Source organism: Betta splendens, chromosome 5 (genome assembly GCF_900634795.4).
Source record: "Betta splendens chromosome 5, fBetSpl5.4, whole genome shotgun sequence".
NCBI lineage: Eukaryota > Metazoa > Chordata > Actinopteri > Anabantiformes > Osphronemidae > Betta > Betta splendens.
Window position 1 is genome coordinate 18,558,887 of NC_040885.2, and position 17,976 is coordinate 18,576,862.

Genomic DNA, 17,976 nt, shown 5'->3' on the forward strand with positions numbered 1-17,976 from the left:
AACGGTACATGAATGAACACTGGACCATGTGACCCAGTGATAGAGGTGAACGGCTGCTCTTTAATGGTTCTCGTTCTTCAGGGTCGGAGTCAGGAAGTGATTTAGGATTCGTTGCTTTGAACATGTGGACGGGATGAAGCACGGCTCAGACTTCTAACCCCGGATCTCTGAACCCGAGCAGAGACCAGCGATGGGAGAGGAGTCGGAGCAGCGGCCGTGACGGACGTCAGAACACTTGAAGAGAAGGAGAATTAGTGAGTCCTTAAATGGGCTTGAAGTCATTAACGATGAAAGAAGCTCTACAGAGAAGTGAGAAATTCATTCTAAAACACCAAAATGTTACTTTAAATAAATGCTCTTTGCCGTCTGACTATATTTAACTACACAGAAACGCACAGCGCTCGATATGAAGTGTGTGTTTGATTTGCAACTCCCAGCGATGGTCGACAACACAAACAAGCTGTTCTCTGAGCTTCAGAGGTGAAAGGTCAAAGGTTGCTCACAGCAGAGTCTCAGCAAACGCGACCTCTGGTGTTGTGGGTGTTTTTCGGCTCCTTTGTGACGACTTAGGCGCCTGAATGCATCACGCGCGGCCTCCTCACTGTGTGGAGGCTCAGCTCCCACCGCATGTGCAGAAAGACGTGTCAAATCTATCGCAGCTTTCCTTCAAAGACCCTTTTCCTGTTGTTCTGGCCCAGACCCATATGTAGGAAAACACTGAAGTGATTATTTTTAATTTAACCAGAAACTGGGCTCGGACTCTCCATCAGCGAGACGTTTCTTGTGTTTTGGGTCAGTAAATCTCAGCGAGCGTGAACCGATGGTTAGACCTCCTACCAGGAAGCGTCATAAAACTCCAATAACATCAGTCTGAATGGATGTGGAGGCGTTTGGGGAAGTGTAGGAAAAGGAGCCTTCGTGCCCCGTGGGTCGTATGTGTGTGTTTGTTGGTGGCAGATCAGGGGTTAACACGAGCACAGGAGCTTCCTGCACGAAGCGACATTTCACGTTGGGAGGTTTTATGTGCAGGTTTATGTGCACTGATGGAAACATTCAAAGATTCAAGCTAACAAAGCTGAGAAAAGCACTGACGCTGCTGTCAGGTGGATTCATCCCCTGGACGTCGTCACTCCTCAGATCATGATTCACTGATGCTCTCTTTGCACACGTCTCTCCAGAGTCCGACCTGAGCGGCGGCGTCTTCGAGCTGCGTGAGGCGGGCGGCGCTGGTGGAGTGAGTCCAAACGGCCACAGATGAGCAAAAAGCGCCTCTCTGTGCATTATTCACGCCGGCCGGTGGGTTCTGACCCACATTCATTCATGGTGCGTCACCAGACAAGTCATGGGAAACTTCACAGCACTCTCACAATTATCCAGATGAGTGAAACGCTGCAGTTCTGCCACAACCCGTCGGCCGCGTCTCCTGAAAGCGACATTTCTATACAACTAAGCTCCACCTCGCTTTTGCACCAGGGTAATTGCAGCCAGATTATGTTTTTCTGCAGCTTCATGAGGACAAGCTGGGTCTGAGTCTGTCCTCCATGCTCCAGCGCCAGGACACGGACCCGACCCGTTCACGGTATCGGGTCGGGTCCACGTGACTTCTGCCTCCTGCACTAAAACCAACATGAATTTACGTGGCTGATGGTTGCAGCAGTGGATGTGTTCAGCACCAGCTACTAGAAACAACAGGAAGTCAGAAAACAATTGGTTTTATGAAAAACACAAAATCTGAGAAAATTTCACAATAGTAGAAAGAAGTAGTAGAAAACTGTCTCATTTCTTTTTTTATTATTATTATTCCTAGTATTAAACAATTAAATACCAGCTCATCGCAAAAACCTGAAAAATGGTGAAGAAATGATTTGATAATGAAAGCGTTTGTCGCACTAGTAACTGTCTAGTAAAAAGAACGACAGGGAGAAAAACGACAGAGCTGCAGAAAGAACGAGGCCAAAGCTGCTCGTCACATCACGTGAACGCTGTCAACCACACACAAAGTGTGAGGAAATCAGGGAAACGTTCCAGCATTTCTTCTGCTGCGTGAGCTTCGCTCCGTTGCAGCTTCAGCGGCATTTCCTTCAATGGGTTCAGACACGAAGGAAAAGGCAGCACAAATGTGTGTGCTGGTTGAACTGTCTCATTAATCTGTACAGCGGTCGAACCCTAAGAACCTCCACACAAAGGGAGAACAGCCAAAGTGATGTTACCACACTGGAATTTATAGGAGCCTGAAATCATGCTCAGCTCCGCCGGACTCCAGCTGCCCCTCAGCCTCCTCTCAGCCTCCTCTCAAACGCCCCTCAGCCTCCTCTCAGCCTCCTCTCAGCCTCCTCTCAGCCTCCTCTCAAACGCCCCTCAGCCTCCTCTCAGCCTCCTCTCAGCCTCCTCTCAGCCCCCTCTCAGCCTCCTCTCAAACGCCCCTCAGCCTCCTTTCTGCCTCCTCTCAGCCTCCTCTCAGCCTCCTCTCAGCCTCCTCTCAGCCCCCTCTCAGCCTCCTCTCAGCCTCCTCTCAGCCTCCTCTCAAACGCCCCTCAGCCTCCTCTCAGCCTCCTCTCAGCCTCCTCTCAGCCCCCTCTCAGCCTCCTCTCAAACGCCCCTCAGCCTCCTTTCTGCCTCCTCTCAGCCTCCTCTCAGCCTCCTCTCAGCCTCCTCTCAGCCTCCTCTTAGCCTCTTCTCAGCCTCCTCTCAGCCTCCTCTCAGCCTCCTCTCAAACGCCCCTCAGCCTCCTCTCAGCCTCCTCTCAAACGCCCCTCAGCCTCCTCTCAGCCTCCTCTCAGCCTCCTCTCAGCCCCCTCTCAGCCTCCTCTCAAACGCCCCTCAGCCTCCTCTCAGCCTCCTCTCAGCCTCCTCTCAGCCTCTTCTCAGCCTCCTCTCAGCCTCCTCTCAGCCTCCTCTCAGCCTCCTTTCTGCCTCCTCTCAGCCTCCTTTCAGCCTCCTCTCAGCCTCCTCTCAGCCTCCTCTCAGCCTCCTCTCAGCCTCTTCTCAGCCCCCTTTCAGCCTCCTCTCAGCCTCCTCTCAAACGCCCCTCAGCCTCCTTTCAGCCTCCTCTCAGCCTCCTCTCAGCCTCCTCTCAGCCTCCTCTCAGCCTCCTCTCAGCCTCCTCTCAGCCTCCTCTCAGCCTCCGCTCAGCGTTCTTCATCCTCCTCCGTCTCTCTTCATTCCTCCCTCTGCAGTTTTGTCTTTCGCTCTATATGCATCTTCCTCCTGGACACGTACTGGAAATTAAAGGCGCTTTGAGACCAGGTTTTGCCCCTGGGACCTGCACCAGCAGCACATCGCACCAGCAGTTGCTGGTTTGATTCCTGGCATCTCTGAAGGCTGACAGTGCTGGCTCAGGAAAAGTCTTGGACGAAACTCCAGAGAGGAGAAGGTGAGAGTCCGTCAGCGGAAGCTATGAGCCCAAAGACAAGCAAAGCGTGTGTAAAAGGCCACGTGGTCCAGAGGTCTGAGCAAAGCACAGACTTCAGGCTTCACCCACAGCGAACGCTGCTCCAGCAAACGGGCCACAGGCAGAGGACGCCGTAACCCAGGAAGCACGTTAGACAACGAGGACCCAGTCAATGCCAGACAGGTGTGAGGCTCAAGGGCACGAGGCCGTGAATGAACACGAGCAACAGAGGAGGTCGGAATGAGCAGAAACAGGAGCCGCTGAGGTCCAGTCAGAGGACGCCTCCAGCACCGCTGCTCCATCACAACAACGCGGAGCGCCGCACCCTGGTTTCATCTGTGGCTGCTTCATGTTGATGAGGACTGACAGTCATTCTAGCGCCAAACATATTTGAAGACCTTTATCAAAACCAACTGTATAAAACGCTGCGATTACACGACCTGTAAACACGTCCACAACTTTATTCTCTCACTCCAAATATGCAAATGAAGCTTCTACGTTACAGCAGCTAATCCACAGAATCAGATGATAGATGAGAGTTACATTTTTCTCCCTTCAGGCTTCATGACATAAGTAACTGCTCCTAATGAGACACATTCTGTAAACACTGGATTCTAATGTGTGATTTCCACCACGACGTCTAATAGCTGACAGACCTCCAGCGCCGACACTGAGGGGACGGCAGAGTAGTGTAAATGAGAAACACATTGGTACGTGGACAAGAAGTGGAGCGGCTTCACCCACACGGCCCAGCAGTCAGTGAACGCACCGCCGCCACGGAACAGGGAACGCTGGTAATGGTACGAACATGAACCTGAGTGTCCGAAACGCTGCGAGCAGCTGGAACCTCTGCGTCAGAGCTTATATAGATTCTTTTTTTAATAACAACATATCGACATATCATCATTATTTCATTTCCTTGAAAATACTGAAACCACTTGTGGTTTATTTATTTTTACTCAGAACAGACTTTATAGACTGTGTCCATCTGGACAAACCTGTGAGATGCAACCATAAAAAGCAGGTTTAATATATTTCTGCCCAAACCTGAGGGCACAAATATATTAAAAGGCTTGTGTCACCTTGTGTTTTTATGTGTGTGGGGCCATAAAAGGAGGCTGTATGTTTTGTTTACAACTCTCTGGACCTTTGATGCTCTTTTCACCACATCAGAAGAAGGTTTCCTACAAACCTGTCACTGTAGCTCTGAGCATCAGTCGGCCTTTTGTTAACTCCACACATTTCTGTGAAATGTAACGGCGCCGGTGGTCGTTACGGTTCAGATCCAACAGCCCTGGTTTACTGTTACCATGAACATGACCTGACTGGACTATTAAATGAAATAAATAAGAGTAATGGAAATGTCAGATGAGAAATAATGATCTCACCTCATAACTGTTGATTTCTTCCTGTCTGTTTTGTATCTTCCTTTTTTACTGGACGTTAAAATATGTCTGGTTCAAAAGGTCTGCTAAAAAAGCAGCTGACACAATCAATGAAACCTTTAGAAAGAGGCACACGCTAAACTACGCCAGCGGTTCTTCACGCGCTGGTTCTGACCCAAAGGCTCAGTGTGTTTCATGTATAAAAGGCACTGATCCGTGATCAGCAGGAAAGCGACTGTTACATAGGTTGGTCCCATCTGACTCATAGAGACCTTCACTTCCTGCTACTTTACTACTGCCACACTGGTCACACACTGGTCACACTGGTTACACTGGTTACACTGGTTACACACTAGTCACACACTGGTCACACACTGGTTACACACTGGCCACACACTGGTCACACACTGGTCACACACTGGCCACACACTGGTCACACACCGGTCACACACTGGACACACACTGGTCACACTGGTTACACGCTGGTTACACACTAGTCACACACTAGTCACACACTGGTCACATACTGGTCACACACTGGTCACACTGGTTACACACTAGTCACACACTGGTCACACACTGGTCACACACTGGTTACACACTGGTTACACACTGGCCACACACTGGTCACACACTGGTTACACACTGGCCACACACTGGTCACACACCGGTCACACACTGGACACACACTGGTCACACTGGTTACACGCTGGTTACACACTAGTCACACACTAGTCACACACTGGTCACATACTGGTCACACACTGGTCACACTGGTTACACACTAGTCACACACTGGTCACACACTGGTCACACACTGGTTACACACTGGTTACACACTGGCCACACACTGGTCACACACTGGTTACACACTGGCCACACACTGGTCACACACTGGTCACACACTGGTCACACACTGGTCACACTGGTTACACTGGTTACACACTAGTCACACACTGGTCACACACTGGTTACACACTGGCCACACACTGGCCACACACTGGTCACACACTGGTCACACACCGGTCACACACTGGACACACACTGGTCACACTGGTTACACGCTGGTTACACACTAGTCACACACTGGTCACACACTGGACACACACTGGTCACACACTGGTCACACACCGGTCACACACTGGACACACGCTGGTCACACTGGTTACACGCTGGTTACACACTAGTCACACACTGGCCACGCACTGGTCACACTAGTCACACACTGGCCACACACTGGTCACACACTGGTCACACACTGGTCACACACTGGTCACATACTTCACACACTAGTCACACACTGGTCACACACTTGTCACACACTGATCACATACTGGCCACACACTGATCACACACTGGCCACACACTTGTCACACACTGGTCACACACTGGTCACACACTGGACACACACTGGTCACACACTGACCACACACTGGTCACACTGGTTACACGCTGGTTACACACTGGTCACACACTGGTCACATACTTCACACACTAGTCACACACTGGCCACACACTGGTCACACTAGTCACACACTGATCACACACTGGCCACACACTGGTTACATACTAGTCACACACTGATGACACACTGGCCACACACTTGTCACACACTGGTCACACACTGGTCTACCAGTAAGACCTTACCATCAGTTTCCGCTGTTCAATAAGTGGTGGAACCACCTGGTGTGCCTCCACTGAGCTCCAGTGCATTAGACGCAGCCGCTCGACTGGCTGGTCTGGGAAACGTTATGTATCCAACAGGATAATAATACGGGGCCTAAGTGCTTTTTAAGCAGCGGCCCCCTGCTGAGAAGACGCTGTGAGAATGCAGTCGCTCACACGTGATGCGTTTACCTGCACACGGCCCAGGGTTTGGGGGTGTAACAGGACTGATGCTCATCCTCGTTTCAGGGCGTGTGGCACTAGGACGGACCCGTGCTGCGTTCAGGGTCGAGGACCAGCTGACTCACTGCAGGCGAGAGCTGGTGCGTGAGAGCTGCGGTGCTGTGTGCTGTGTCACAGCTCAACCAGCAGCTGGAGCTGCTGTGACAGACACACACTGATCATTATCTGTGAAGCACAACATTAGAACCAGCAGTTGTGGCTGATTCCTTAAACACACACAAAATGGCGCCGGCAGAAAGCGAACACGCGTCTCAGCTCCAGCCCTGTAGTTGTTGTGGGTAAAACACGTTGTGTCTGTTGTTAGAGCTCGTGGTGCTTTGGGGTCCAAACATCCGTCCGTGTTGTGACCACACGGGGTCATGTGACATGAAGTGGCCTCAGAGAGAGACGATGAAGCTGCTTCACCATAAACCACCAGATTCCCGTCTTCAGGATAAACAAACGCTGATCTGACGGCTGCATCCAATTTACATTCAGATACTTTGCTTTTCTTTTTATGCTGATAACAAGATAGAAGACATTTGTTTCACTCTGCAGCAGTTGTGTTTGGTTAGAAAGAGACAAACGGCAGCAGATGTAGATCTGGTGGAACTCCAGCCGCAGAGGGACGACTAATGAGCTGTCGAGGAACACTGTCCAGGCCCGAGAGGCTCGTTAAGGCCCGACTGAGGCCGCGTTCACATCCTGCCTCTACATCCCATAATAAGACCAGAACTGTATGTTTTAGATCATTGATCAAATTTGCCATTTCCTAAAAAGGGTATTTCCATTAAAAACCAACATGTTGCGCATGAGACAGGAAACCACACACAACACAGACCTTCACTGCAACCTCTGCTGGAGACAGAACAAATTCTGGGCCTCGGGCTCCAGCTCATAAAGTGGGACGCAGGTTGTAACCCCAGTAAACTCCTTGTTCTGGATAAACACATCCATACGCCGGCAGTTAACATGAAACCTTAAAGAGCAGATAAATGCGCAGGGGACCAGTGTGTGGCCACTGTGTGTCCACTGTGTAACCAGTGCAACCAGTGCAACCAGTGTGTGTTTGCGTCCAGGACTGTGACTCCAGAGCAGCGTTTGTGGCCGGGTCAGCAGGTCGGGTTCTGCTCCGAGGCAGAACCCGTCTCACACACGTTACAGCGAGTGGAGAAGAACCGCCTGGTCTCTGGTGCCTGCGGGCGAACGCTGCTGCCGTGGGTCGGGTCAGTTTGACTGTGATTTATGAGTCAGAGCAAATGGCGATGTTCTGTAAAACACGCGCAGCTGTCATAAAATCAGCGCTGACAGAAGAGGGACCGTTTAGGATTCGGATTTGAAGGTTTGCTTTGTTTGTCGGTGCTGAAGCTCCAGCGGCGGCTGTGTCCACGACTTCCTCAGGAACCGTTGATGAGCACACATTTCACATCGCTCATGTCTTACTGTGCACGAGTCTGGACAAGAGCTCTGGCTTTAACTGGTTCCAGTTTGAAATCTGCAAACTGAGTTTCAACATATGGAAATGAGTCGGTGGAAGAGACTAAAAAGCCTGAAAACGGTTTAGCAGCAGTGTGTTGAGTGCGTCCTTGTGTTTGCTGGAGCGGTGTCTGGTTTCTCAGCTGAACTCAATGAGAATGTAACAAAAGGGGCCTTGAATCCGTCAAGAGTAAAAACACGGCTTTTAAAGGACGGGTGGAGAAAGGGTGCAGATAATTCCTGCCAGGCCTGGAGTCATCGCTTACACAGCTCATCGGATACGGGAGGACAATTTAACGGACGCGTCTTCATTCAGCTCTTAACGCGTCTGACGCGTCCAGCTTCGTCCTCGCCGCTGGACCTCGTGCAGAGGGTGCAGCTGGTCCCAGCTGTCCGGGGGCAGGCCGGACCCCCCACAGGGCGGAGGACAGCCGGGTCGGAGCCACTACTGCTCGTACTGCACCCAGACGCACCTCCGGACGATCCGGCTTTGGTGCCGGTGACCCGGCTCCTCTTTCTACCCGTGGGCCTGGACCCGTCCCGCGTTGTGCAGCACAGCGCATCCCAGCGCGTCTGAGCGACCGGCTCATCTGATCCTCATCACGCCAGGAACCAGATGAGACCTTGTACCGCTGCGGGATGTTTTGGTTGTGGCGCTGGCTCCGTTTGCTCCTCCACGTTTCAGGCTGGGACAGAACCACTCACCTTCAACAGTAGCCAACTAAACATCCTAATGAGTCTGGGCCCGTCTTATCAGCTGATGTGGAGCAGACTCTGGACTTCTGCCAAGAACTGGGATCTATCTTGTCCTGTTTGATCAGCATTTGATGGTTTCTAAGAGCTATGAGTACAATGGATTGTTCTTCTTCGGGTCTCGCTTTAAAGCACAGCAACATATGTTCTGAATAAAGTCTGAACCTAAAACTAGCTAATTATTAGGGACTGGAACAACCCAAGCGCTGTGAAAACCCTCCACACTCGGTGGTCGTCTGTCTCCACGGGTGGATTCTGGATCCATTCTACATCTATCAAATATGAAATAAAGCAGCATTTTATGTCTACTGTAACGATGATAAATTACAGTGAAACTTGCCATCGCGTCTGGCTTGGAGAAGTTTACTTGTAGGTCAAAACGAGTGAAACAGGCTCATTGGTCAGACAGCGTTGGTCCGAGCAGCATCGCTGAACGTCCACAGAGCAGCTTTTGTTGTTCAGTTGGACTCACTGAAGGCAGCCGTGGGCCAGGAAACTGGACCGGTCGTCCTAAAACGTACTGGATCTCACATTAGAAGGAAACGCCTCACGCTTGCTGCTCTGTGACTCACGGCCTGGCCTTCATGGAGCAGGTTCAACTCCTACTGTAACGAGAGCGAAGCTTATACGTTCCTCTGGTTCGACTGATTTTGCTCAACGTTACATCTGCCAAACAGCGCACTGATGTGACCCTGCAGACTCGGCGCTGGCTGGGCCTCCAGCACGGCCCCTGGCATCTACAGTGTGCTCTTTATTGTAACATTATGACCCAAGCCCTAAATGCGTCCCAGCACATTCCGGTACATTCGGTCGGTGGAGGCAATAATTTGTGCTGACGTCTTGAAGGGCTTTGGGTTTAAAAGTTGTATCTACAACAGCCCCATCAGAATGTGGAGATTGCACAGCGCACACTGCCACCTGCAGGTGAGACAGTGAATTACAGTAAAACTACTAAAACCACGAGATACAGAAACCCGTAACTGTATTTCCTCAACTTTTATTCCAACTGCAGCCACTAAAACACATTATAACTATTGCAGCTCAAGTGATGCTTGACGTGTTAAATATTACATGATTAAATTATTACCAAGAGATCAAATGTAAAAAAATTTTTTAGCAAGGCCTACATAAACATGAGCCTCCACCTCTGCTTAAACAATTTAGACAATAAAAAAAAAATTACCTTTGAAGCCAAACACCTGATGAGATTAACTCCTGCTGTGCCTGAAAACATTGTGGGTTTATCTGCACCTTAAAGAGAGACTTTACTGTAATGGCTTTCCCTCTTTTGAAACGTTACAGACCTTTGTGATGAGTGTCTGATAAGTTACTTATTGGTAATGTTCCTTTAAAGCACATGTCCGAGCATGAAATACTTTGCACTACATAATCAAATTTTTTTTATGGTCCCAGAACCATTACTGGATCACACAGGCTACTGCTCCATTCACATTTCTTTATGTTAGTCTTTCCGTTTCACAAAAATCTAGAACTTACATCAGTTGTGCTGCACTGACCTATGCTTCATGTTATGTCAGATAATTCAATCTTCATAATATAATTGAGGCCTGGAAGAGACTTCTAGCAGAAGACCAACAACATTAACAGAGATCCCTGGTCTGCGTTGGTTCTAGACAGCAGCGCCCTTTCTAATCTAATGATCAGATAAAGCCAGAGTTTCAGGGCACCAACGTCAGCATCTGGTGACTGGACAGAAAAACTATTACTAACACAATCCTCACGTCACAGTAATTTAGACCAAACAATGAGAACAAGTATTCAAAATTATTTTTATTCTCCATCGTCACACTTGACCGTTTCGATACAAGTGCTGATCTCGTCAGGCTGTAACCGTTGAGAACTACTTTAACGTCACCCTGGTCTGTTAACATCCAGACACAAAGGGAATGCTTCAGCCCTTCAAGTCAATTAAATAATCACAATAAAATATGGATGAGGCAGCAGAAAATAAAACTCCACCAGTCGGGGAAAACTTTGGCAGCAGAGCTTCTTTCCACCAGTCAACCTGGTTATGTGGCGAACGCCTCTCGCTCAGATCAAGTACAGCAGCGTAAAGCGATGCGACAGCTGAAGTGAGGCGGCTGTAGGTGGAGCAGTTTGCCCTGATTCACTCAGTGAAGAGACGAGAGAATGACAGACAAGAATCATCTTACTGTTAAGAGTCACAGTAACGCATGATGGCGTCTCAAGATCACAGAAGCAGGTTTCACGGCGTCACTGTCAGAAACATGGAGGACACGAGTGAAGAAGTTCTCAGTCGGACGCTGCTTTGAATCCTGCCTGAACAAACTCCCATAAAAAGCGGACTTCAGCTTAGGATGAACGTCATTTGCCGAGCTGCTTCGACACCAGCAGATTGGAAGATTACCTTTTATTTTACCTTCAGACGGTTGCTCTCTGAATCACTTGGATCAATACAGGGTGAAACTCGGGAACAGACATTGCTTTTGATTTGGAAAGTTGTTTGAAGTGAAGACAATTGTCTCTGTATCCTAGAAAAGGAGCTTGAGGCCACGGTGCCAGAGTGTGAGCTGGTCTCACCCACCAAAACACCCCCCCGCTCCTCATCAGGAGGCTCAGTAGCGATAGTGGTCCGGTTTGAAGGGCCCCTCGGTGGACAGACCCAGGTACTTGGCCTGCTTGTCTGTCAGCTTGGTCAGTTTAACTCCCAGTTTATCCAGATGGGCGGCTGCCACCTGCTCATCCAACTGTTAGTGGGCAGAGAGAGAAAGGGGCCGTTTGTTACTTTTACATCGCATTCGTTTGTGACCGACTAATCTTTTCATACTGTGAGAATTACGCACTACAATGATCTGCTTCTAGAGCCATCAGGCAGTGAACACCTTCAGTCTACACAAACACTCACTGCCCACATCTGGCCCCTCTCAGTTCATCTAAGCATTTACAGACGAAATTGTATGCCATTCTGGTGTATTTGAAAGACCACTTTAGATTTAAGGTCAGTCAGGAAGAAGCATTTAACTGCACAAGCAGGACTAGAACAATGAAAGGGAGAGAGGTTCTGAAGACATAACCCGGTTTCTTAAAGCTGAGGCTGAGTTCTTTAACACGACCTGTAGAGCAGCAACTTAACATCTAGTCTGTTTATCAGCAGCCTCTTCCCGTTTTCATGCATTTGCTCAGGTTTAAAATTCCTGACTGCCTCGTCTCAGTGATTGCACTGTCCATCAATACTGCTCCCCTGTTTTTAAGCAAGTTAAGCTATGACTGACCTTCTTCGGCAAGAAGTAGACTCCCAAGGGGTATTTGGCAGTGTTCGTCCACAACTCAATCTGAGCCAACACCTACAGGAAAAGACAATTATTTCACTGCATTGCAGATTGGACACAGCTACAGTATAAAACGCAGGCCATGAAAACCAGAATCCAATTTACAGCGTTCTTTGTCATGAGATTATGGATCCAGCCTGGTTTTCTGCTTCTCACATTCACAAGCCCAGTACCTGATTGGTGAAGGAGTTGCTCATGACAAAGGACGGGTGTCCCATGGCACAGCCCAGGTTGACCAGTCTGCCCTCAGCCAGGACAATGATGTGGTTCCCGTTCTTCAGCCGATAGCGGTCGACCTGAGGAGGAGAGAGTTCAGGTAAACCGAAGGCTTCACGTGGCCACAGAAAGACGTACAGGCAAGATGACAAATCAAGTTTGGTCACATGTTCTAATGGGGGATTCTAACAGAACAAAAAAAAGAATATGGATTTTTGCTGGTGCCAATCAAGACACTGACCAAGAAGGAAAACCAGACAAAAATGAACATTCCCATGACTTTACACTTTTTTTTCGTACCTGAGGCTTGATGTTGACCTTCTCTGCAGCATTTTTGTTGAGCCAGTTCATGTCAATCTCACAGTCAAAGTGACCGATGTTACAAACTATAGCATCATCCTTCATGTTCTCAAAGTGCCTGCAAGTATATATTTAAAAAAAAAAAAAAAAGAGAAAAACCCAATTAAATCAGATACAAGACGTCTAGTGTTGATGACTTCTACTTCCAGCTCTCTACTGTCTCTTCTGGTCAGACGTACTGTCCCAGGATGATGTCCTCACAGCCGGTGGTGGTGACAAAGATGTTCCCCTCCTTGGAGGCTTCGTCCATTGTGGTAACTTCATAACCTACACAGCAACAGGGAAAACAGGAAACTTAAACATCCTGACACTAATGTAGTCAAGCTCTGCAGGGGTGGTCTTTGACTGCGTACCCTCCATGGCGGCCTGTAGGGCATTAATGGGGTCGATCTCCGTGACGATGACGCGCGCTCCGAACCCACGCAGAGCCTGGACGCAGCCCTTTCCCACGTCACCGTAGCCTGCCACAACAGCCACTTTACCAGCGATCATCACATCGGTGGCTCGCTTGATGCCGTCGATCAGACTCTCCCTGCAGCCGTACAGGTTGTCAAACTTGCTCTGCAGGGATGGAGATACAGACAGGACGTCAGGCCTTGTCCAGACAGAGCAGGGGAGAGGATAGTCAGAGGTTCTATGCAGCGACAGTGACGTGTTACAGTTACTGGCTCAAACAGGTTCTGGTGGTATTTAAAGCCTTATTCTTCCAATGTTATTAATGAGAATGCAGCTGAAGAAGGGAAAAGGTCAAAGCTTTTACCTTTGTGACAGAGTCGTTGACATTGATGGCAGGGATCTTCAGATCACCCTTCTTCAGCATTTTGTACAGGTTGTGGACACCTGTTGTGGTTTCTTCTGAAACCCCACGGATGCCTGAAAATAAGAATTGTTACAACAATTTGTGACATTTAGGAACCACTCTCGTGGAACTGGGGGCAAATTCATCTGTGAGCAGTGTTGGTGGAAGGATTCACGCCGAGTCCTCCGTGCGTCGAGTCTCAGTGCAGACTCCCACCAGTCTCTCTCTGCCACCTCATGACACAGCTGCAACACTCAGTTGAGCTGCAACGCCTCGAGGGGCATAAACAGACCTCACTAAACAGTGAGTAAACATGATCACATCCTGGAGAATGTGAATATACAGAAACCAACCTGCCAACAGCTTGGGGTACTTCTTGTGGACCAGGTTGGTGAGGTCTCCTCCATCATCCAGAATCATGTTGAGGGGCTGCCCATCTTTGAAGTAAATAGTTTGTTCGATGCACCACACGTACTCTTCATCTGTCTCACCTTTCCACGCATATACTACAGGGATAGGAGAAAGAAATGCTTTGTACTGGAACACACACTGGAAATAACCACACTGAACAAGTAGAGTTGTTGGTGGTAAGATTCACGCCAAGGCCTCGATGCAGTAGAGGCTCGGTGCAGACTACCAGCAGTTCCTCTCTGCCACCTCATGACACAGCTGCAACACTCAGTTGAGCTGCAACGCCTCGAGGGGCATTGGGCCATTTGAACCCAAAAGTTAAATGCCTCTGAAGTCAGTACAAGTGTTACCTGGAACGCCAGATTTGGCAATAGCTGCAGCAGCGTGATCCTGAGTGGAGAAGATGTTACAGCTTGACCACTGAACCTGAGGAGAGAGGGAGGCAAATCCAGAAGAAGGGACAAACAGCTGAGGTCAGACTGAGCTGCATTCTTCAAAGTAGTTTCAGTTTAGCTTCAGAATAGTTTAACTGGATACTGTACAACCAATATGAACACACTGCATGTGTGAGTAATAAGAAACCACTGTTAGTTTAATCCGTAGGAGCTCACCTCTGCTCCGAGGGCGGTGAGGGTCTCGATTAGCACGGCCGTCTGTAGGGTCATGTGGAGGCAGCCAGCGATGCGGGCACCCTTCAGAGGCTTGGACTGACCATACATGTCCCTCATCTTCATCAGACCAGGCATCTCATTCTCTGCAATCTCGATGGCCTTCCGCCCCCATTCGGCCAGGCTGATGTCAGCTAGAAGAGAGAGCAGGATGTGGAAAAGTTCTACTAAACAGTAACAATAAGCACAAGTCATCAGGTTTATTTAAAATCTAAAGACAGACAGATTTTGCACCAACAGCTTTTATTCATGACCGCCACAAGTGCGTTTAATCCGGTTTAAAAAAAAAGTCAGCATGAAGTCATTTCCTCTAAACTTGTTGCAGCTCAGCGATAATAGAAATCTTAACACTAATAACTGTCGTCTGTGAAACATTGTGCCGCCTTTCTAGGTGACTGTGACCTTCTTCCTGCCAAATATGCAGTTGCTGTCCTGGGAAAACGCAGACAGCCACAGCTGGTACACTGCAGGTGCTCAGGTTCTCTGTACAGCCAGTCATTCAAGGACAGCTGCTGGTGTCCTGCAAGCGAAGTGCATGAGCGTCTGGTGAGTGGAGCACATGATGCCACCAAATCACTGCAGCGGGGCAACGGTCTGTGAAACTTTGTGCAAAGTGTGTTTGTTGCCAGTCCAGCTGCTGATTGCGTGGGTGAAATGAGACATCTGCTGTCTAAACGACAGTGCTTCACATGAAGTCCCTCCTGCATTATTGAAAAAGAGTTTCAGCTACTAAACCCTACAATCAGTCTCTTTGACACGCCATGTAAACGTCAGGGTACTTGGGTGGACGTCTCCATCACAACCAGAGGCTGTAGCCGTTCCAACACCTCAGCCAGGATAAATGTGCTGATCCAGCACAGGCCAGAGGATTAGGACACGCAGCTCATTTAATGCAGCTCCACTGATCTGGGTGGCAGCAATGAGAACGGAAGCTTCTGGTTGGTTCCTGACGGCTCACTTGAATGGAAATGAACCATAACTCATTGAACAGACTAACTGCTTACGGTAAATGAGTGCTCAAATCAATGAGCATGTTAAGACTCGACCAAACTGACGCAGACACAGTTGTACTATTGACACCTGATTACGTGTAGACTTTGCCCAGGAGCCATCGCAGCGGAGCATTGTGTAACTTCTCAGGCGTCTGAACCCGCGGCCCACGTGAGCACATTCGTTCATTCAGCATATGGTTTACGCAACTATGTGCAAATGTGTTTTTCCTTGTGTATTTAAGCTGCTACAGAACCTGTCCCGTTCATAATGAAAAAGTATGCATTTACATATGTCAAAAAAAGCTTTCTGTTCTATAAAGCTCAACTTTATTACAAAAACTCCTAAAACTGCTGCACAGGAAAACCACGTGGAGCCCTCGCTACGCGTTAGTTACACCGTGCCGCTCAAGCTCTGCCTGCTCCTGCCACTCAACAAGGAACGGACAGTCAGGCGCCAGGCATCATGGGAACTGTAGTCTGCAAAAAAAGTCCGCGACGGAAACACTGGCGCTACTGGCCCGCTAATACACTACAACTCCCAGAAGCACTGGCTAACGGTTCAACTCGGCAGCGAACGTGCTCGGCGCTAAAACAGTGGTCGAATCATTCGCACATTTTAATCAATTACGTGTAACCTGCGAGCGTCGAAGAAGGTGAATTTATAAATTACCTGCAATAATGTTGGTGTTGACCAGCAAGTAAGCGGCTAAACACGTTGCTAGCTAATTATCAGCAAGACTTTACCACATGCTGACAAGACACAAACCAAGGAAGTAGAGCCAGTATTAAAATTGTAACCCGTTCAAATCAAACAGTGGTGCATTACGTGCGTTTAAATTTACTGATTGCTTTGGGTTTGACGTGGTTTTTAGGATTAGCCGTTGCCGTAAACTTAAGACCATGCTAGCTAGCAAGCAAACCGCACTCGATGAATGCAGGTTAACTTAAAAGCCTATTTAAAAGGAGAACTAGCATTGATGCTTACCGACTTTGTACGGAAGCTTTTCAGACATGGTTGTTTTCCGGTGTTTTGTTACGGGTGCTTGAGTGGAGCGGCAGCCTGGCCGACGGACAGCGGCAGAGAGGGAGGAACAGAAACATGACGGCTCGCTTTTTATCGCTGACGCCTCCTTCGGGCGAATGTAGCCGAAACAAGGCGTACCGGCCCTGACTTTCTATTGGCTGCAGCAGATCCCGCCCCACGTTGGCGTGAGGTGATTGGCTAACCGACGATGCGTGCCGCCCAGTCAGAGTTAGCTAAGTACGGTCGTCACATTTTATTCTCTGAAATCTGTTAGTGTTTTATTTTTTGGATGGGGAATGGGTTATAGTGGTTTCTATTAACCGATCACCCCGTCTGTATTAGTTTGTTTTACATATATTGATCTATGTAGTTGGGTTTGATTTAGTAGAATGACACAGTGAAAGAAAGGAAAACAAATCAACTTGTTTTGTTCACAGCAGAGTAGTCATTTTTCAAGGCCATTTGCTGAGACAGCAACGCTTTGCACCTTTGGAAAGTAATGCCTCCAGACATTCAGGTTATTCAGAGAGGATTTTGTTTCATGCAGCGAGGACAACTTCATCTTGTACTAACATGAAAGTTGTACAGCAAGTTTTTTCTTCTGCAGAACTACGCTGGTTACAGATGCAGTAAATGTTTAACATGTGATTTAATGGCACAAACAGACAATACTTTATGCACCTAAATTAAGATTTAGACCTACAGAACATACTGAAAAAATAAAGAAGAGGTAGTGGAATATTTTTGTCTTCTATGATGTTCACATGCTAAATCGTGTGTGCTTAGAAAATTAAGTGGCTGTACCACTAGTCTTAAAATACAAAGTGGCTGAAGTGAGCCCACCAGTAGAAACACTACACTACAGCTAATTTAGGAGCATGTTTCAAGTGGTCTCGACCCGGACCACAGCAGATTGGCTCATAGGTTGGAATCTAAATTGTAGCTGGACACTCTTGGACCCTGACAGGACCTCCAGGGCTCAAGTCTGAACGCTGAACATCCCACTGTTTGCCGTTACTCCACATTATAATCCTTTTTAAGTTCTACCATGCTTTGCAGCTCTGCCACCAGCGTGACAAAACAAGTATCTAGGTCAAACCTCAGTGCAGCAGGACTTTTTGCAACGAGAGCAAACAAAAAGATGCAGATTGAGTTGTTGAATGTTTGGTACTACGGTGGTACCCACCTCTCATTACAGATGTGCTTTGCTGGAATCGAAAGCATGTCAGTTCAGGGCAAGAGCTGCTCCAGTTGTTCCTAAAGGCCTTAATGTCACCGCACAGCGTGAAAGTAACCTAATGTT

General features: G+C 48.5%; 1 protein-coding gene and 2 non-coding genes across 3 annotated transcripts; all 3 read right to left on the bottom strand.

Annotated features, from left to right (window-relative positions):
* Nucleotides 1-10,663: 10,663 nt before the first annotated feature.
* On the bottom strand, nt 10,664-16,795 carry ahcy (adenosylhomocysteinase). Its single transcript, XM_029151586.3, has 11 exons — nt 16,635-16,795; nt 14,601-14,791; nt 14,340-14,415; nt 13,932-14,084; nt 13,540-13,652; nt 13,133-13,340; nt 12,959-13,046; nt 12,720-12,837; nt 12,377-12,499; nt 12,147-12,218; nt 10,664-11,621 (listed from the first exon to the last, which is right to left on the bottom strand). Exons 1-11 carry the CDS (start codon nt 16,660-16,662, stop codon nt 11,490-11,492), a joined length of 1,302 nt encoding a protein of 433 aa, XP_029007419.1. The 5' UTR covers nt 16,663-16,795; the 3' UTR covers nt 10,664-11,489.
* LOC114856442 (small nucleolar RNA SNORA17) lies at nt 13,736-13,863 on the bottom strand. The gene has a single exon (XR_003786074.1). It is a non-coding gene; the product is annotated as a small nucleolar RNA SNORA17 (small nucleolar RNA).
* LOC114856441 (small nucleolar RNA SNORA17) lies at nt 14,156-14,287 on the bottom strand. Its single transcript, XR_003786073.1, has one exon. It is a non-coding gene; the product is annotated as a small nucleolar RNA SNORA17 (small nucleolar RNA).
* Nucleotides 16,796-17,976: the final 1,181 nt, after the last annotated feature.